At 39.7% G+C, this 21,511-nt stretch overlaps 1 protein-coding gene across 1 annotated transcript in view; it reads left to right on the forward strand.

Moving 5' to 3' along the window:
- LOC139458387 (transmembrane protein 145-like) overlaps positions 1-15,064 on the forward strand; it is a 51,351-nt gene extending 36,287 nt beyond the window's left edge. The window contains exons 5-13 of the mRNA XM_071239801.1: positions 3,064-3,154; positions 3,844-3,915; positions 4,411-4,560; positions 6,417-6,589; positions 7,763-7,935; positions 8,503-8,623; positions 9,967-10,026; positions 11,471-11,647; positions 12,638-15,064. Coding sequence (XP_071095902.1) covers positions 3,064-3,154; positions 3,844-3,915; positions 4,411-4,560; positions 6,417-6,589; positions 7,763-7,935; positions 8,503-8,623; positions 9,967-10,026; positions 11,471-11,647; positions 12,638-12,796 — 1,176 coding nt within the window. The 3' untranslated portion in view covers positions 12,797-15,064. The remainder of the gene's footprint in view (positions 1-3,063; positions 3,155-3,843; positions 3,916-4,410; positions 4,561-6,416; positions 6,590-7,762; positions 7,936-8,502; positions 8,624-9,966; positions 10,027-11,470; positions 11,648-12,637) is intronic.
- The last annotated feature ends 6,447 nt before the right edge of the window (positions 15,065-21,511 follow it).

A 21,511-nucleotide genomic window follows, 5' to 3' on the forward strand; every position in this document is an offset into this window, starting at 1 on the left:
CGTTCGCTCGTCACACCGAAGAACCGGGTTCGATTCCCGAGATGGTTACAATGTGTGAAGCCCATTTCTGGTGTCCCCTGCCGTGATATTGCTGGAATACTGCTAAAAGCGGCGTAAAACCATACTCACTCACTCACTCACTCACTCACTCACTCACTCACTCACTCATCTTTCCACAAGACATCATGTTTTGTATTGCTGGTTAAAATTGGGGCACTGGAATTTCTATTCCTCAAATCCGTTTGTTTTCACACTTCACCTTGAAACAAAATGTTCACTGGACATTCTAGATTTCCTGAAAGTTTTGACATACTGACCAAAAAAGTATTTCGCAAACAAAATATCCCCTACTCCCCCCAATGAACTATTAAAAGGTGCCAAGTCTAAAAATATATTGAGACACTTTAAACATTCATCGTCAAATTTTTGTAATATTTTGTGGAATTACCCCAGGAATCAGATTAAGTTGTTTTGTGTATTTGCATGATGTAATCAAACAACAGTGTTGTTGTTTGGGTTCAAATCTCATTTGATGTGTTTTGAGATGGACTTAAGCACAAAAACACATCATGTAACATGGACCTCGGACATATAGTATTTGAATTCTGCAGAAAATGGAACCTACTACAGAATTGCAGAAAAATCCTAGAATTTGCCTTTCTTTAATCAATCAGTACAGTAATTTAATTATTTCTAACCTTTTCTATCAAAAGACTCGAATGATGCCCAAACATTTACTATGTGATTGTAACATACATAACATAACATAATCCTACAATAAAATGAAATTTGAAATAAATAATTGTAAAATGTTGTATAATTACCACATAAACTTTGTTTACATCTAACCAGAAATGCAAGAGATAAACATTTTGAAACAATATATTTTGACAGGGAAATGGTTATCTTTTTGAATTTTGGTAATTTTGTATTTTTCTGGAATTTTGGTAATTTTACCAGAGAATATTGATAATTGGACGGCTTAATTCCTCTGAGACTGACATAGTACTAGTCTGACTTAAAGTCCTCCCCATGGAACCATGGTGGTGTTTCTGTGCATCTCATCAATCCTAGTTGCACACTCAGCCCTGGACAAATTGACCTGTGGATGTCTTGAGTGTAAGTGTAGTGTGATTGTGCTGACATGTTGACAGAAGATATCGATTGGTTGACAGAGAATACAAAATCAATAGATTTCAATTGCTGATACAGATTACTCAGATCTTGAAGTTATTGCATAATTGATAGGTTTTTTTTAGCCCCAAATGTACATTGAATTCAGGCACTGGTCACAGCGAATGGGGTGGGAGGTAGGAGTGTATCCTCCTTATAATAAATTACCCATCTTCCCGAGGCAAGAGAGTTAACTGACTTTAAAAGTCCAGTTTCCACCCTTGCCGAACTAGACTGGAATTCCTGGGCTCGACCGTAGCGCCACCAGTGGCTGTTATGAGTTATGTCCCTTCCATGCCTCCCCATGGACCAATCAGATTCCACCACTCATATCACTTGCTTTTGCTTCAAACAAAATGGCGGCACCCAGACAAGACGATCTGATCGACAATCAAGATCTATGTTGCGATAAAAAGGGCCTTACTCCGTGAAGTGCATCAAATCACGTGAGCACCTGATTAAAAACATGAAATGATTTTTTTAAATATCTGTTGGCAACGAGTTGGCGGTGCACATGCTTTGCAAATCCTGCAATCAACCGAATTCTGCATGACAATTTACGAACCGGATTTCGATTTCGGTGCACAATTTTTATTAGACTATGCATAGAATCATTAGTCCAGCCAAAATGTAACTCCATAATACCAGCCTAGTTCGGCAAGGGTGGAAACTGGACTTTTATAGTCAGTTAACTCTCTTGCCTCGGGAAGATGTAAATTACCAGTCCCAAGATAATAATACTAATATGCAAATTTATAAAAAATAAATATTTGGAAAAATGGAACTGCATCTGTTTTCATGACACACACAGTTGGGATACATTTAGATGACTTGGTTCATAGTTTGCTCATTATATCAGTCACTGGATTGTGTGGTCCAGACTGGATTATTTTCTGGCCACCATATATATGCCAACAATATTGCTAAACAATAAAATGAAACCAGGTTTACCATACTTCAGATGTTTGGTTTTAAGCTGCAGTGAAAACATCAAGTTTGGATTTGAACCAACAGCATATCTCACATATGGTACTGTTAGTTGTTCAAGTTTTAGCGAGTTGAAAATATTAGAAGACACACTCAGTCAAGAGCAGGTCAGTTTATAAGACAAGAAAGTCACTGAAAACAAAGGAGACAAGCTTACTCAATACCTCCTTTCACGAATTTGTCTTAGAAATCACTTTTAAAAAAAAAATTCTTTCCTGATTCGATTGACACGAGCCAAAACCAACAATCATGAATATTATGTGAATATTACGTTTATTTTAATTTGTGTACCTTTAATTGGGGTATTCATGTTAAACTACAGCATGGTATCTCATTGGGTTAGCACTATATATCGGCATCAGTCCAGTCTAGTACAAGCAGACACTCACACTCACACTCACACTCACACTCACACGTCCAATAATCTTGTACGCGATGTTAAACCCCATTTCACCTCACCTCACTTGAGTGAATGCAAAGCGTCTGTCTGTCTGTCTGTCTGGAAACATGGGGACTACTGGTTCGACTAAAACCGAACACAGAATAGTTTTGTTGTGTCAGTAGATACATTATATATGACTTTTATCTATATTTTAGAGTGATCATGATATAGTATCAAGTTATGGACATTTTACATTAATTTACGATAAAATATTTCACTCATGCTACACTACAATAGTTGTCTTTTTTAGTTTTTTTTGCTAAAAAGTATACCCAGGTTATTTGTTAGAAGATAAAAAACTGGTGGATTGTCAACTTAGTCACTGTAACTACCCACCATCAGGTGTGCAACGTTAAAAAACTGATCTTCTGTCAGTCTCGGACAGTCGGGCAGTCGGTATTTTAAACATTAATAGACCCCATCAGGACCCTTGTCAGTGACAGATGCATTTTGGGTTGCAGGTGGAGGGAATGAAACTGGAGTATTCCATGCACATGACCAACGGAGAGCCTGAAGACAAGCTGACGTATGAGTTTTCTGCTGATGAGTTCTGTAAGTAGTCATCGCCATGATCTTCCTATTGCTTGTAACAGTCTTCCAAACCTAAAGAGCGTCTCCGTGGCTTAGTGGATGAAGTGTCTGTCCGGAGAGTGGATGGTCGGGGGTTTGATCCCCTTCAGCGTCATGAGGATTGCTACATGTATATATATGTGGATGTCTGTTTCTAGACAAAGACAATATGGTGGATTTCAAATTTATGTTATATTGTTGCAACATGTTTTTACCTGTGCGATTAATTATTATGTTTATCATCAACAATGATGATGATGATGATGATCACTATGATGACAATGATGATCACTATGATGATGATGATCACGATGATTATGATGACAATGATGATGATGATAATGACAATGATGATAACGCTGATGATGATAATGACTGATGATAACGCTGCTGAGGATGATAATGATGAAGACAGTGATGATGATCACTATGATGATGATGATGACGATGATGATGATGATGATGATAGTGGTGATGATGATGATGATGATGATGATAGTGATAGTGATGATGATGATGATGATGATAGTGGTGATGATGATGATGATGATGATGATGATAGTGGTGATAGCGGTGATGATGATGATGATGATGATGATGATAGCGGTGATGATGATAGTGGTGATGATGATGATAGTGGTGATGATGATGATGATGATGATCTGTTCCAGATATTCTGCCAATCAACATTGCATTCCTCCTGGCGTACATCAGCCTACTGTTTGTCTCCATTGTGTGTGCGGGTAAGCCATGCATTATTGTTTTGTTTTATTTAATCATGATATGGATGGTCCGGGCGGTAGGGTAGCATAGTGGTTAAAGCATTCACTTGTGCAGGTTCCAATCTCCACATTTTCATTGCTCATGCTGCTTTCATTTGGGAAAGGGAGGTCACTCTATTTACAATCTCGAGCTATCTGCTTGTTTGAACTACAGTAAACTGCGGTTATAACAAACTGAAAGGGACCACTAAGTTTAGTTTGTTATGACTGAGTTAGTTATAATCATTGATACGGTATAAATACAGCAAATGGATGGGACCGAGAAATAGTTTGTTATTTTCGTAAGTTCGTTATAAGCATGTTGATTCTAAACATAGTTATCTGAATATAAGTATTAGAACACATGCAGCATTCGTTACTTAATAATCGTGTGATTCTATTCAAGTGTCGAGGAGCTTAGACCCTCTTTCAGGGCGTATTGATAGCTTCCTAATCCTGTTTTGACTATGTTGACAGTCGTGCTGCGGAACCGTCAGCTGTTTCACACCACCTACAAGATGTACATGGTGGCGGTGGCGCTGTGGACGTTTCATGTGTTCCTCATGTGTATTGCCTACGGGAAGTACTCCGACACCGGCCGGGAGGAGAGGGGCACCAAGGTGGCAGGTGAGCTTCAGTAACAGAGTTGTTTTACAAAAATATTGTGTTCTGTATGAATACAAATTGAGAATGGATGCAGATTGTTTACATTGCAAGCCCTTATTGAAAAAGTATGGCTGTTTGAATATTGAAATTATCAAATTGATGGGTTTTTTTTGGGGGGGGGGTTTATTATTTTTTTTTTCTGATTTATTTTTTGTTTGTATTTTAATCAATAATGTTTTTGTTCTGATTTTTTATTTATTTATTTTTTCGGGTTTACACTTAACGTTCCACTTGTCAGTGGTCGACTTTCTACAGTTTAAGCCATTATGATGATGCTGACTCGATTATTTACAGACCGCCGTCATATAACTGGAATATTGCTGAATATTGTTTAAAAGACAAACAAATTGGTCATTCTGAACGTGCATTTGAAACAAGTAAAACTGACTCAACTATAGGTCATTTTGCAAAATTATAGAGAAATTATACTTCAACCTTAACATGGTCAGAGAAATCATTCAAATCTGTTGGTTCTTGGAGTAGAATCAACTCTCCCCTCCCAGAATTAACAGATTGATTTCTCCATCACATAACATTAGAATGCCCTTCTATAATGGCTTAGGGCATTTTAGCATGTGCAATGATATAAGTCCAGTGAGCTTGTCATAAGCCTGGGGCTCACAAAAACTCCATATATAGACACTGGTAGATCCCAGGGGGTGAGTTTTGTTTTGTGGAGCAGACTGGTGGGTGTTTGAGGTCTGGTGGTGGGGTGTCTGGTGGGTGTTTGAGGTTTGGTGGTGGAGTGTCTTGTGGGTTTGGGAGGTCTGGTGGGTGTTTGAGGTCTGGTGGTGGAGTGTCTTGTCTGGGTGGGTTGTATAGTGGGTTTGGGAGGTCTGGTGGGTGTTTGAGGTCTGTTGGTGGGGTATCTTGTCTGGGTGGGTTGTATAGTGGGTTGGGAGGTCTGGTGGGTGTTTGAGGTCTGTTGGTGGGGTTTCTTGTCTGGATGGGTTGTATAGTGGGTTGGGAGGTCTGGTGGGTGTTTGAGGTCTGTTGGTGGGGTGTCTTGTCTGGGTGGGTTGTATAGTGGGGTTGGGAGGTCTGGTGGGTGTTTGAGGTCTGTTGGTGGGGTATCTTGTCTGGGTGGGTTGTATAGTGGGTTGGGAGGTCTGGTGGGTGTTTGAGGTCTGGTGGTTGGGTGTCTTGTCTGGGTGGGTTGTATAGTGGGTTGGGAGGTCTGGTGGGTGTTTGAGGTCTGTTGGTGGGGTGGGGTGTCTGGGTGGGTTGTATAGTGGTTTGGGAGGTCTGGTGGGTGTTTGAGGTCTGTTGGTGGGATGGGGTGTCTGGATGGGTTGTATATTGGGTTTGGGAGGTCTGGTGGGTTTTTGAGGTCTTGTGGTGGGGTGTCTGGTCCAGGTGGGTTGTATAGTGGGTTTGGGAGGTCTGGATGGTCTAGACCATTGAGATATGTCTGTTCTACTAATTTCACTATTTTGACATTATGGCAACATGTTTCAGTTTATTACAATCAATTGTAGGTCTAACATTCATTACAAAATGATATATTGGTACAAATGTTTGTTTTAGGGTTATGCAATTTGATATGTTGAATGTGAAATCATGGTTTCAAACACAATTAACATAGCGATGTGCCCATTGTCGTCTCCAACACTATGGGGCGGTCGGGTAGCCTAATGGTTAGAGCGTTGGCACGCCACGCCGAAGACCCGGGTTCGATTCCCGACATGGGTACAATGTGTGAAGCCCATTTCTGGTGTCCCCCGCCATGATATTGCTGTAATATGGCTAAAAGCGACGTAAAACCATACTCACTCACTCACTCACTCACTCCAACACTGTGTTCCGTGTTTCTGCAGCGCGAGTGTTCTCGTCGGCCAGTGACATCATCTACCTGCTGATGCTGATCCTGATGGCCAAAGGCTTCACCATCACCCGCGGCAGACTCAGCACCTCCGGCACCATCAAGCTCACCGTCTTCGTCTGCATCTACGGGGTCGTGTACTCCGTTCTCCTGGTTTGGGAAGCTAACGTAGGTCTCCTCAACGTGCTTTGTTTGAAATTAGAATTATGTGATTTGAAAGAGTGACTGCAAGAATGATACCACTCAGTGTTGTGAGCCCAGAGCTACAGATAAGCTGCGTATCTGCGTAAAATACGCATCAGAAATGCAGAAATATGCAGTAAAAAAGAATCCAAGCGTACACACACAACGAACACTACAGCGCTACCAAAAAAAATCATGTGCGTATCATCAAAATATTGTGAAGTAACCCTGCGTATACGATTAGCAAATCAGCAACTTATTTTGAAATTATAAACGGGCATTCCGTCAACCTTGTCAAACTCCACGATGACAGTAACATCAGGATCATTTGCCATCACACTTTCTTGTGGAAGAATCGTGGTATTTTTGAGTCCTATAAAGCTCTCGAACCCACACGACACCAGTTTGCAGGGACTAGATGAATAGTGTTTTTAAATATTTAACTTAAATACCCACATGTGTAAAAACTAGTGAGTAACAGAAATTTGAATACCCAGATAGAATTACTGATACCCAGTGATTTAAAAATGCATGGGTGAAATACCCACAACACCAAAAGTTTATCTGGAGCTCTGGAGCACATGCCGAATTTTCCTGCAATGTTTCATTTTTATCCCAATATTGTTCTTGTTCCCACAACGGTTCCTTTTTCACAGTACTCAAGCATTTTTAACTTTATTATATTTGTGTATTTTGTGAAATAAATGATAATGATAAAGTACAAGTTGATAATGCGGCAACTCCACACCCTGAAGTGTTGTCAAAGCTCTGCATTAAAGTTATTACTATGGCGGCCTGGTAGCCTAGTGGTTAAAGCGTTATTTCGTCACGCCAAAGACAGGATTGGATTCCTAACATAGGTACAATGTGTGAAGCCCATTTCTGGTGTCCCCCCGCCGTGATATTGCTGGAATATTGCTAAAAAGCGGCGTAAACCATACTCACTCACTCACTTATATCACGGTGGGGGACACCAGAAATGGGCTTCACACATTGTACCCATGTCGGGAATCGAACCTGGGTCTTCGGCGTGACGAGCGAACGCTTTTACCACTAGGCTACCCGGCTGCCCCGTATATTAAGAAGAAAGTGTGTAGCAGTATTATAATATTTCAAAATGATTTCATGTCACTAGATTCCGTTCTCGTCTCGTTCCAGTTCTTTGACCCTGGACTGGTTCTGTACATCTATGAGAGCCCCCCTGGATACGGTCTGGTTGCTATGCGTCTGATTGGATGGGTCTGGTTCCTGTACTCCATTTTCTTCACGCTGAAGAACCATCCCGCCAAAGGGGCATTCTTCTACCCTTTCTTCATATTCTTCACATTGTGGTGAGCATAAGAATCCTTGACTCTTGTAGGTGGATTCAGTGGCCACAATGGCCGCCACACATGAACAGAATAACCACGAGCTACAACTGTACAAGGAATTATGGATGATCTATCCCGAGTGAGAGATAATCCCAAGCCTTTGGCGAGGGACTTACAGCACTCAGTGCTGAGGGACAGATATCCATAATTCTGAGTTTTGAGGTCATTCTATATATCACTCTCCCCATGAAGATCTGGGTTAGAATAGGTCTTCAGCTACCCATGCTTGCTGTTAAAGGCGACTATGCTTGTCGTAAGAGCTACTTACAGGATCAGATGGTTAGGCTTGCTGACTTAGTTGATGCATGTCATCTTATCCCAATTGCGTTGATCGATGTTCATGATATCAATCACTGGATTGTGTGGTCCAGACACGATTATTTACAGACCATGGTCTTGTAGCTGGAATATTGCTGAGTGCAGCGTTAAAAAACAAACAGACCATTAGTTGTTTCCGGTCATCAGCTTGGCCAATCATCGTCCTCATTATACCGTTTGGAGATGCTGACATTCTATTGGTTGTTTCAGGTTCTGGGCTGGACCAATCGTGATCCTCATCGCAATGCATGTGATGAAACAGTGGACTCGAGAAAAGACGGTGAACGGTGTCGAGCAGTTTGTGTCGCTCGTCGGCCATCTCTTCTTCTTGGTAGGCAGTCCATTGATAGCATTGTACAGTAACTTCATGTCAAGATTCCAACTCAAATTGACATTGTGGTACAACTAAATGAATTTTGTTGTTGAAAGTTTTGGTGTTTTGATAAATTTGCCCATTTTGGGGCAAATATTAACAGCAACTTGTTGAAAATGTTCAAAATAGTATTATGATGTTATACCGTATTCGACGTAATAAGCGCCCACGGCGATATTTGCTAATATATATTGGCAAGTGAACAATCCCAATTAGCACCCCTTCCGATTGAGCAATGTACACAAGATTTATTTATTCGTGTATAATACGCACTCGTGTGTTATATGCACCCTTAATTATGGGCAATTAAATTCTGGAAAAAGGTTGTATATAAACAGTCAGGCCGTCAGCATAAACCACGAAATTTATCTTTCAACTCTGTTTTTCCACCAAAATAATATTCTAATAAGAGCCCTGGGCGCTTATTACGTCAATTAAGGTATGTTTTGTTTTTTATTTTTATCCATTTTTGATCAGGGTTGCACATGGCTACATGGTTTATAGGATTTTAACATGGCATTGATAGTTTATAGGAGACAATGACCAGAATTAATAAAAGTAATCAGTTCTGGAACTTAGGGTGGCTGATCATTTTGAAAGGACATTGCATTAGTAGAGTCCTTGCTGCAAGTACCGAAATGTCGGTATATGCTTAACGGATTTATACTGGAATATGATAAATTTGTTGACTGAAAAAATTAAGTTTGGTATGGTTCAGTTGTAATCTTACGTAGATTGTCCTAGAAAAGTGAACCATGTTAATGTCCTTCTTGTGCCATGTTTTAAGTTTGAAAATATCATATTTGAAAATACAATCTATATTTCACTCTAGCCTTTCTCGTCAGATATAGATTTTATTTCATCCTGTTGAATATTAACCAAGGGAGCCTCGATGTGATTTGTTTGGGATGGGTGGGATTTTTTCGGAGAACAGTCTACTTTTTTCCCTACTGTATCCAACAGACTATTTATTTACTGAGCAGCATCATACAATCGATTTATTTTCAATATTATCTCAAAAGTTTTTGACATTTAGTTAGTTTTAACAAGACAAACTCTTCCTTGTTTTCCTTTTTTTCTCCGCTGTCAACAAACTATTTAAGAACAAACTGTTCATTTAAAAATCTTTTCCTCCACCCCCAAACCCCACCCCCAGAGCCTCCCCCACCCCATAGAAATCGAACGGAAACTCCCTAGTTTTAGTGCGATAAACATGTCAGTTGATGAAAATTTGAGTTTCACAATTTCATTACTTAAATATTAATTACTTGATAATCACGACACATGAAACATGTTTCCAGATACTGACTCGCCCCTCGGCAGCCAATTCCAATTTCCCCTACCACATCAGAACATCCCAGGTAAGCAACAGATTAAAGTATACTACTCAAGGTAAGATAGGGATAATGAAACATGTCAGATATACATGTACAGTTATAACGGACTCAGAGGTGAGGTGAGGTGAAATGGGGTTTAACGTCGCGTCCAAGATTATTGCACTTATATAGCGATGTGCATGTGTGTGTGTGTGTGTGTGTGTGTGTGTGTGTGTGTGTGTGTGTGTGTGTGTGTGTGTGTGTGTGTGTGTGTGTGTGTGTGTGTGTGTGTGTGTGCTATTATAGTACGTTAAACACTTATAGTGCTAGCTCACTGACTCCGAGCCGACCAGTCCTTGTTTTAGCCCCTTAATGCCAAGCGCCAGACAGGGTAACAACAAGTTTGCTCATCACACCAAAGACACGGGTTCAATTCCCGACATGGGTACAATGTGTGATGCCCATTTCTGGTGTCCCACGCCGTGATATTGCTGGAATATTGCGTAAAAACCAAACTCAATCACTGGTTTGACTGGTCCTGATTTTGTTATTCACAACCCACCATGATAAGTGTCAAATAAGTATGCTGACTGCAATGCTAAACAACAATCAAACAAAAATTGTAGGGAGAGATGTTAGATACGTCAATTTGCATCCCTTAAAGACGGGAACCCTTGATTTTACTGAGGGTTCAAATCCCAGATTTGAACAGTATTCCAGATATATAACAGCATGTCAACTTAATGTGAGCGGAAAGGCCCGAAGTAATGCAGGTCTCAGACGTTAACCACTTCGGTGAAACCCACGAGCACGGGTATGGTGCTGACAAACCTCGAAACATAATCGGGGCAAACCGAGATTCGAACCCACAATCATAAGTTTCTTGGGACCCAACTCTGCACAAAGGATTTTGGCTCCTAAGATAAATTGGCCACCCACTGCTTTGTCAGATGCTTAAAATAAGGGTAGTGCTATTTTCAGGGCATTATCATTTTTGCAGAAGCCCGAGGTCTTCCATTAACTGCCCGACGAAGGAGGGCAGTTGAAAAGACCGAGAGCTTCTGCAAATGATAATGCCCTGAAAAATAGCATTACCGTTATTATAGCTAAAATGGATGGAATTTGTTATAAAATAAAAAGAAACAACAATATCAGTTTTGAAACATTTACTGCAATCAACACGAATGTCACTGACCCAATTTTTACAAATATGGAAACGTTATAAAACAAACCAGATGACATCACTATTGAACGTGACATTACTTTCCTTACCCTATGATGTCACCTAATAATAATGGCCTGTCGTCAAGGAATATGAGGGCATTATCAAGTTACAGTGGCCCGCCCATTTCTGATAACATGCGGCGGTTTAATGATAATTCTATCCATTTTAGCTATAATTCATTATTATTGGAAATGGTAAGCTTTTCTCTCTGGATTCTGAAGCTTCTGGAAATCTAAATGTGCTCAAACCATCGTCTACTTCCAGATTGGAATCTTGACCGGGGAGGAGGGAGAGACGGACAGTGGACAGGGGGGCGTGGCAATGGGGGACACAGACAATATGGGGGGTGGATTCCCCTATGCAACCACATCCTCCTACAATGGCACGGCGCCAGACTTCTCTGGACTTTTCATTGTGTCACAAACTCACACAGAGAAGAGGGTGAGTATTGCATCACAATTTTGTCTGTCTGTATTTTTTTTTTTTTTTTCATCTTACAAATTACCATTAAGAAAACTATAAAGGTTTTCATATACACCCATTCTTTCACCTTAATACCGGGTATATATTTGAAATTATGATTCTGATTGGTCAATCAGTGGTATCAAATCACAAGAACCAGCTGTGGTTGAAACAGCCGATTTGACTGCCACATCACTATGGAAGCTAATATTTTATACACAGATATTATTTATATAATTATGAATACAATTATAGGTTTCAAAATGCAGAACTGTGCACTCGGTTCCAGATTCAATTTTGCATGGTTAAATCTACAGGTTATCTTGTTCTACTGTGAATTTTTTTGTCTCCTTATATGGGAAAATAAGAACAAATATTCCGTTATAGTACAATCTCATTTAAATCAGATCTTAGTTCTCGCTACCGCTAAACAAAGATCTGAGGACATCCCATTAGGGGTCACGTCAGAACGACCTTTCATCCGACCAATCAGAGCGTCGCTTACCAGATCATGAAAGTGACAGTCGGAATGTGATTTCTAATCATGCAAGTTCGAATATTTAGAACGGGGTATTCGGAACAATAGTTACGGGCTTAACGACTGAATCTATACAATCTAGACCATATATTAGCCATTCGAGAATGTTCTTTTGTTCAGGTTTCAAATTTTTAAGCGAGAATTTGTCAAAATATGTTTCGAAGCGTAGTCGCCAATTTGAAATTAGTGCTGTAAAGCACGAGAAAGCTGCCTTCTGATTGGCCAATGTCGACTTCTTGTCAGTAATTCCATTGGTCGTGCAGAGTTTGCGAAAGGTCTGTCTGACGTGAACCGTAATGGGATGTCCTCAGATCTTCGTTTAGCAGCAGCGAGAACCAAGATCTGATATTAATGAGATTGGTTATAGTAATACTTCTGTTTTCCCCAACAAATGCTTTATTAATTATTACACTTTCCTCATTTCATTTCAGAATGGACATCTCCCACCCCTGGCTGCTGATGCAAAATCTTTGCCTCCTCTTGGAAGCAACCTTGGCAGAAATGAAACTTTGCCACCAATACAAAGTGAACAAAACACACCATCGGCGCCACCGTCCTACGAAGCCCTCTTCACAGCCAAAAATGCATAATTGTGTGATCTGGCTATGTTTTGATCATATATTTTGAATATTTATTCAAAAGTTCTTATGAATTATCAGTATTTTGTTAAACAACTGAAATTTTATTTTTTATGTACAACAAATGGTTTTAAATGCTGATGTGAATAATGTGATACTACGATAAGCGAAGTCTTGATTGAGAAATGTTTCCGAATAAGGTGTGATTTTATTTTTGGGTATTTTTGCCCTCAATTTCGCTTTTTGGAAATAATGCATGTAAAAGATAAAGATGTTTTGATATCAGTTCCTGGAAGGATATTTGGTCGGTGTAAGCCGAAACATTTGGTCGGTGTAAGCCGAAACAATGATGTGATTAAGCGTTTTGACTGTTCACACGTTGATCCTTGTGTCCTAGTGTCCTCTGTCCAGTGCCTTCTTGTTTTCAGATTATGGATGCAAATGTCCGGATATACAAATTTGATGTGTTTCATGTGCTCCTGAGTGTTAAGTGCACCCATTTTGGGTACGGGGGCGGTGGGTAGCCTAGCGGTTAAAGCGTTCGCCCGTCACGCCGAAGACCCAGGTTCGATTCCCGACATGGGTACAATGTGTGAAGCCCATTCCTGGTGTCCCCCGCCGTGATATTGCTGGAATATTGCTAAAAGTGTTTCAAAACCACTCAGTCACTCTTGGGTACAAGTTTCAGGAAAAACTTCGCACTCGTATAATGTGCGGTCAAAAAGTGCACCAAATCGTCAACTAACAAGGAGATGACATACGTCACTGTAAATGTAAATATTGAGATAAGAGCTTACGGGGCCTGATGATTTACAATATCAGAGCTACAGTTAAGCCGCGTATTGGCATAAAATACCAAACAAAATATTCAAAACCGAATTACTTTCAATTTACTTGCGTACAGAAATGCATGCATTTAATGAAAAACTCAAATATATAGAAACAGCTTGCGTTAATACCCAGTAAAGCTTTGTCAGCATGCGTGCAGAGGAGCTAATTTCCGAAACACAATTATGAGCTAATTTACTTTCCCAACTCAAGCCGAAATATTTAGATCAGTTATATGCATCTAAAACATTATTTCATTTTTTTTATGATCTTGAAATGTTCACTAATTTGGGGAAAACCCAATAGAGTGATGAATAGATGAGTGAAAAAATATTGGTTAACCAATGAAAAATGTAATACCCCAATTAAAATAGAAACCCTAGAGTAAAAAATCAATTGCTCCAAAAGTTATCTGGAGCTCTGGATATTTTCTTTTATGGAGGTTGAGATTGATATTATCTGTGTTATTGACACTTGAAATAACCTGGAATAAGAATATATTCCCCTCCCCCGAAGCAATAACCTAATGGGAAATGTATTCTTAGGTGAGTTGGAAGTTCAAACTACACCTGGGGGCACGGGTGGCCCAGTCGTCTAAGGCGTCACGATTCGATGTGCAGAGTTGCGTCCCTTGGGCACGCCAAAACCCTTTGATTGTGGGTTCGAATCCCGGTTCGCCCCGATTATGTTTCTAGGTTTGTCAGCACCATACCCGTGCTCGTGGGTTTCACCGAAGTGGTAATAACAAAAACTCTGTGATCACTAATGTTCCCATTTCTTTCTGACTATTCACCCATCCCTTCAGACTTTTATATGTTTGAATAAAGATAAAACTCCATGCAGTAAATTCAGTGTATGGGTGACCAGATTGTTTTACACGTGTATCTAAATACATTTTGCTAGGGCTACAGGCAAACATTTCCCAATCGGACAGTTTATACCTATCTCTAAATATCTACAGCGGGTACCCAGGTAGTGTCAGGTTTAGGGTGGAGGGTACCCGGGTAGTAAATTTGGACTTGTCCCAGCCCTATTTTCTATCATGACTTTATTGTAGATGTTTTTTTGAAACAAGTTGTTTGAAGTTTGAACTTGCTGTATATATTCGTGATGTACACAGGCAACAAGGTTGAACTGAACTGCTAGTAACTATATTCACTATGTGTGTGTGGAAATGCGTTGTGTAGTGGTGTTAGTTCATATGCTGTTGACTGAAACTTACAAAGAGGTTTATTATTTTTTTAAATAATTTTTTAGATTTTTAATTATTTTTGTAGAGCCACACTCAATATTCAAGCTATGTGATGGTGGTCTGTAAATAACAGAATCTGGAACGGACAATCCTGTGATTGACATCATGAGCATCAATCCACGCAGTTGGGATACGATAACATGCATCAGCCAAGTCAGCGAGTCTGACCACCCGATCCCCTTAGTTGCCTCGTGCAACCAGCATGGGGGGGGGGGGGGGGGGGGGGGGGGGGGGGGAATATTCTTACCCAGACTCCCAACGGGCGACTAAGAGGAAAATGGCTCTTCTTAATCCCACTAGATCTCAAATCAATTTCTTGTCATTTTTGGAAACCGCTTTTTTTTCAAATCATACTTTCTTGCTTTGAAACACTTGCCAAAACCAATTATACTAACAGTTGTTACATGTTTGTGAAATCTCAATATTTTCTTTTTACAATAATGATATATAATTAATGACTGTTCCACCATGTTGGTTATTTATAGGGTAGTAACATGCATAATAATCAACATAATTATGACTGTGATTTCCTTGTTCGAAATCAGTATTAGCTTGAAGCACTCATAAAATCTCCAGGAGCACTAGAAGTAGGCTTTGTTTGTTCTGGTATCTGCTTGTTAAGTTTTCTGCTGTATATAAAGAGTTTTATGTGATGGTCCGGGGGTATACTAGTGTGATCATTGTAGATATATATGCTTCATTTAACATGATCAGCTTAACTGAAGACAGTTTGGGTTTATATCCAGGTCGGTCCTAATAACGACCCTGTGCAGAGTTGTGTCCCTTTGGTGTGCCAGGATCCTGTAATCATTGGTTCGAATCCCAGATTCGGACTGAATATGATCCTTGGTTTGTCAGCACCATTCCCATGCTCGTGGGTTTCACCGAAGCTGTAAACATCTGTGACATGCATCACTTCGGGCTTTTCTCCCGCATCAGTGTTTGATTGTTTGTTTGTTTGTTTGTTTAATGACGCACTCAGCAATATTCAAGCTATATGACGGTGGTCTGTATATAATCGAGTCTGGACCAGACAATCCAACAATTGACATCATGAGCATCAATCCATGCTATTGGGATTGATGACATGCATCAACCAAGTCAGCAAGCCTGACCACCCGATCCCGTTAGTCGCCTCTTACGACAAGCATAGTTGCCTTACGGCAAGCATGAGTTGCTGAAGACCTATTCTACCCCGCATCTTCACAGGTCAGCTCCCACATGAACTTACAAAGAGTACCAGGTAGAGTTATCAGGAGTTCTCATGAGAAGAGTTGAAGGCAAATGGGTTTTACCAAATTGGTAAACGGCTTAGGCCTAATTCGCGTCAGTCTTACCTTCAACATCAAGCTGACACACTGTGATGTAACAGGTATACCATTCAAAGTGGCTTTAAACCCACCTCACTCACTCACTCATACACTGATAGACATGAGTGCACGAGGGACCCTCTCAAAAAGTTGTTAGTGATTATTGTGTATTTATCTGTAAATATGAACATCATTATTTTTCTTATATTGAATTTTTATATGACATTTTCATATGTTGAATATATGGAAATATTTTTAATCTTTAAGTGCTCTTTGATGTGAATATAACGAGCATATATATGTGATGAGATGCAAGTGATATGTAAGCATGATAAGTATAGAAGTAGGCAATACTGATTATATGTGATGATAACTCAATCAAAATATTATCAGGTTTAAGTTCAGGTTCAGAGTGTCAGGGATCGTCTGAATCATGGCTGACGGCAGTTTTGAATTTCAATTAAAAAGGTGAATGAAAGTATTTTACTTTTTTAATGTTTCTGTAAATGTAATACACTTTTATGAATTCCGTCCATGTTTTAATATGTGAATTTAACCGTCCTTTTTGCAGTTTTTCATTTATTCGAGCGTTTTTACATCTTCTTAAGCAGTTTGTGATTGTTTTATTCCCGTCCAAAATTACTTTGAAGTCAGGTGGTTCTGCTCTTACACATTTATTTCAATGTGTGATGTACACTTTGTTAGATGTCTTTTTTTAATGTTATTTTTGCTAAACTGATGCGTTTGACAATACATCTGCTTCATGGAAGGGGTTTTTGCTAATCTTTTCGTACATGCTTTTGGAGACCTTCCACTGGGTTTAAATCATGGTTGGTTAAATGAACATTCGACATCATACAGATAGGAAACGATATAATGACGTCACATGTAACAAAACTGTAGCAAGGTCAGGAGGAGGGAAATGTCGGATATATCCAAGTCCATAATTGTGACGATATACAGGACTGGTCATTTAGACCTTCATCTCTAGGGGAGGATCAGAAGTACCGTATTCAACGTAATAAGCACCCAGGGCGCTCTCAAAATTAGAAATGGGGGCTCTTGATAGAATGTTATTTTGGTGAAAATAAAACAGCCTTGAAAGATAAATTTCGTGGTTAATGCTACAGATATATTTTTCCAGAATTTAATTGCGTATTATACTGGAATATATAAGTCTTTTGTACATTGATCAATCGGAAGGGGTGCTAATTGGGATTGTTCACCAGCAAATATATTAGTAAATATCGCTGTGGGCGCTTATTAGAGCAGGGCGCTTATTACGTCGAATAAGGTAATACACCTTATTGGGGAGGTCGTGTATGATAAAATATAAAGTTCTTTTGCATATTTTCTTTTCCCGGAGGGTCATGAAAACATTTACAAGGATATGGGGAGGTCATCCTAAAATATGACGAGTATTAGGGAGGGGGTCATTATTTTCAGTGCTTTCATGCATCAAAAAACTCTGGACCACTCTCCTCTGTAATAATGACCGTTCCCTAAGTTGGCTCTGACCATGTCAGAAATGTGAAAAATTGGCTATAACAGATATATGAAAGCTGTGTTATAAACTATGGCAGCCTTTTAGGGCCTTTTTTTTTTTAATTATTTTATTATGATTGATGTTGAAATTTCAAGATGCGAAGTTGAAATTTCAAGATACATTAGTTGAATTTATAAGATAATAAGTTGAAATTTCAAGGGAAAAAAAAACATGGCCCTAAAAGGTTTCCATACTAAACATGTAGTTTTGTGGAAAGTTCTGCGTGGCAATGATGACCCTAGATGATCTGATGCTGTAACCCAACCCTGGATGAAGACAAGTCCCTGGCCATGGTGCATCTTGCTGCAGAAAGTTTTCTTCTGCATATACTATTTTCTTGCAACAAAAAGACTTATTTTAAACGTGTGCATTCCCAATATCTCATTAACGGAAACATGTATTTTGGGTGGTGACTATTCTGTGACCTAACTCCTCAACATTCATGAAAACATGTTTGTGTAGTCAACGTTCTTTATTTTCACGTTCATATTGTGTAATATATTTATGAAAACCAAAATGTGAGAGCTTAAACCAAAGCTGTCCAATTTCTTTTTAAATGCAGATAGTTCGAAATCATGGAATTTTAACATGTTTTAAGTTGAGTCTACCTTGTTGTTTTTTTGTTTTTTTTTGTTTGTTGTTTAACGCCGCACTCAGCAATATTCCAGCTACATGATGGCGGTCTGTAAAATAATCGAGTCTGGACCAGACAATCCAATGATTGACATCATGAGCATTGATCCTTGCAATTGGGATCGATGACATGTTTCAACCAAGTCAGCGAGCCTGACCACCCGATCCCTTTAGTCACCTTTTACGACAAGCAAAGTCCCCTTTTACGGCAAGCACGGGTTGCTGAAGACCTATTCTACCCAGGGTCACCTTGTTGGTAGTCGGATCAAGATGATGGTATGCGAAGGATGTGCAGACTTGTCTCCCTTGGGAGGTCAGGATCCTATGATAGTGGCTTCGAATCCCTGGTTCATCTGATGATGTTTCTAGGTTTATTAGCTCCGTACAATACACCTACTTGGTTCAACAGAACCTTGAAGTGTACAAATATTTTAAGATATATATTACCAAAACATTGTTACCAACATATACTACTCAAAAGAAGTTAAGGGCACCTTATTCTTTGACATAGCTCTACTAATGTGAAGAATCGGGTGGTCCGTAACTGTTTTACAGTCGTATGACGTAGACGTTTTGTGACACCCCTACTGTCCATGTATCAATACCTTGTACCATGATAAACTATGGATGCTGCTGAGGTTGATGTAGATCTTGTCAGACTCCTCAAAGTGTATGTGAAAGTGCTGATAGCTGTTGGACTGTATGAAGATTTAATGAAGTCCTTTGTTTTGTTCGAAGTCAAAGAATTTGTACTGTGATTTCTCCAATGTTGTTGTCTACCTGTGATATCCTGAATGTTGGCAGTGTTTCCCGACGAATCTTTCGTTAACACGCACCTTCAATATCTTACTAAATATATTAAAAGTAGCAAACAATACAGAGTTGTGCCCCTTAGGCTGACCAGGAACGTCTGATCATTACTGATGTACATTCAAAGTAAAAACATGTTTATATGGATGGGTTTACTTTGGTAGAATATTGATATAATTAGTCCAATGTCATTTGCTATGAAAGTTTATCTATTTTTAAAAAAAGACTAGTTATTTGTACAATTGTTTTCAGAACTTAATACATTCTCCTCATCTATCCATTACAATATTGTTCTCAATTGTACAGCTGTGTTATACGAAATAAAGTTTGTATGAAGCAGTGATATATATCTTGTTTTGCTTATATTATTTTCAATCTCAATTGCTTGGACTACGGGGCCACCGGGGTAGTCGGCAATGCACGTCGTGCTCACTTACTACCTATAATCCGTGAAGATTCGGGGTAGATTAGGTCTTCAGCAACCCATGCTTGCCGTAAAATGCGACTATGCTAGTCGTAACTAGACGACCAAAGGGATCAGGTGGTCAGGCTCGCTGACTTCTTGATGAATGTCATCGTATCCCAATTGCGTGGATCGATGCTCATGATGTCAAGCACTGGATTGTCTGGTCCAGACTCGATTATTTACAGACCGCCGTCATACAGCTGGAATATTGCTGAGTGCGGGGTTAAACAACAAACAAACAAAAATGAGATCAAATGGGGTTTAAGTTTAGGATAAAGCACATCCGATGGGGTTTATGATATTTAATACCCGCATCCGCAGGATAAGGGTTTTAAATACCATAAAAACCTGAGGGGAAGTGTTTTATCCAACTTAATATAAACCGAAAAAAGAAACTTGAAACAACATTTATCAACATTATTATCTTTCAAACATACTTTCCATGAACCTTAGGATACGGACGTAAAATATCTGTTGCTGGTGTACGGTAGGTGAAAAAGACATTCCAAAAAGCATTTCAATTTATCACTGCCTCTCCCTGAGCTACGGATACGGAGGTTGCGTGTTCGATCCTCGGGAGTATAAAGAAAACGTCTGTCATTATATTTTGTATTTCATTACATGTTACAATCTGAACGGAAGTTGTATTAATAAAATACCCTGGACATTATAACACATTATGTAGCAAATAGGCCTGGAATAGCCTATAAAATCCTGGGGATATTATATAAAATCCCGCGGACATTACATCCGACTGGAGAACAATAGGATGACGTCACCGGAGGTTTATAACGTGGCGTTCAAGCTTTTTGTGTTAGTTGTTGTGTCGCACTCAGCAATATTCCAGCTATATGACGGCAGTCTGTAAATAATCGAGTCTGGACCAGACAATCCAGTGATTAATATCATGATCATCGATCCACGCCATTGGGATCGATGACATGCATCAACCAAGTTATCGAGTCTGACCACCCGATCCCGTTAGTCGCCTTTAACGACAAGCATAGTCGCCTTTTACGGTAAGCATGGGTTGCTGAAGACCTATTCTACCCCGGATCTTCACGGGTCTTTTGTGTTTGCAATAGTCCGGGTTTCATGCCAGATTCATAGTGCTAGCCCACTGAGATACCATGCCGCAGTTTAACTTGAATACCCCACTCAGACACAGTATACTGACTCCAAGCCGACCTGTCCTTGTTTTAGCCCCTTAATGCCGAGCTCCAGACAGGGTAACAACAAGTACCATATTTTAACATCTTTTGGTATGACGTGGCCAGGTCGAACTACCGACCTTCCTCTTTCCATGCAGACGCTCTATCCACTACACTGCGGATGAGGTCTGCAATTTTGAATACTAAATACTAAATAGGTGGCTATCAAATACTAAATACTAACTAGGTGGCTATCAAAAGTATAATGCGTATGGAATGACTGTAAAATGACCGTTTAAGCAATTTGCTTGGCACTGGTCCAAATGTAATATGCTGACTGCAATAGAATAAATACGCTTATGACATCTTCGATTAAATATTTGTTTCTGCAGATCTAAACGTTGGTCTAAAGCATGTTCTATGATAATTAAATGGAAACAACGTCCATTTAGAGGGGAAACTGGTCCATCGGTCAGTAGATCCAGGCACTACAAAGGAACGCAACTCTGCACATCAAATTGCTTCTCCCTGGGCCACCGCTCCTCCTCATGTTTGTGACCACTGTGGGTGCGTGAGTGAGTGAGTTTGGGTTAATGCCTCTGTCCACTTGAACCTCTGTGTAAAAAGGGCTTCACACGTTGTACCCACATGGGGAATCGAACCTGGGCCTACGGAGCGACGAGCGAACACTTTAACCACAAGGCTACTCCAAAGGCCTATCAAGTCGAATA

This window comes from Haliotis cracherodii, unplaced genomic scaffold, assembly GCF_022045235.1.
Source record: "Haliotis cracherodii isolate W230 unplaced genomic scaffold, xgHalCrac1.p SCAF_12, whole genome shotgun sequence".
In the NCBI taxonomy this organism is placed as follows: Eukaryota; Metazoa; Mollusca; class Gastropoda; order Lepetellida; family Haliotidae; genus Haliotis; species Haliotis cracherodii.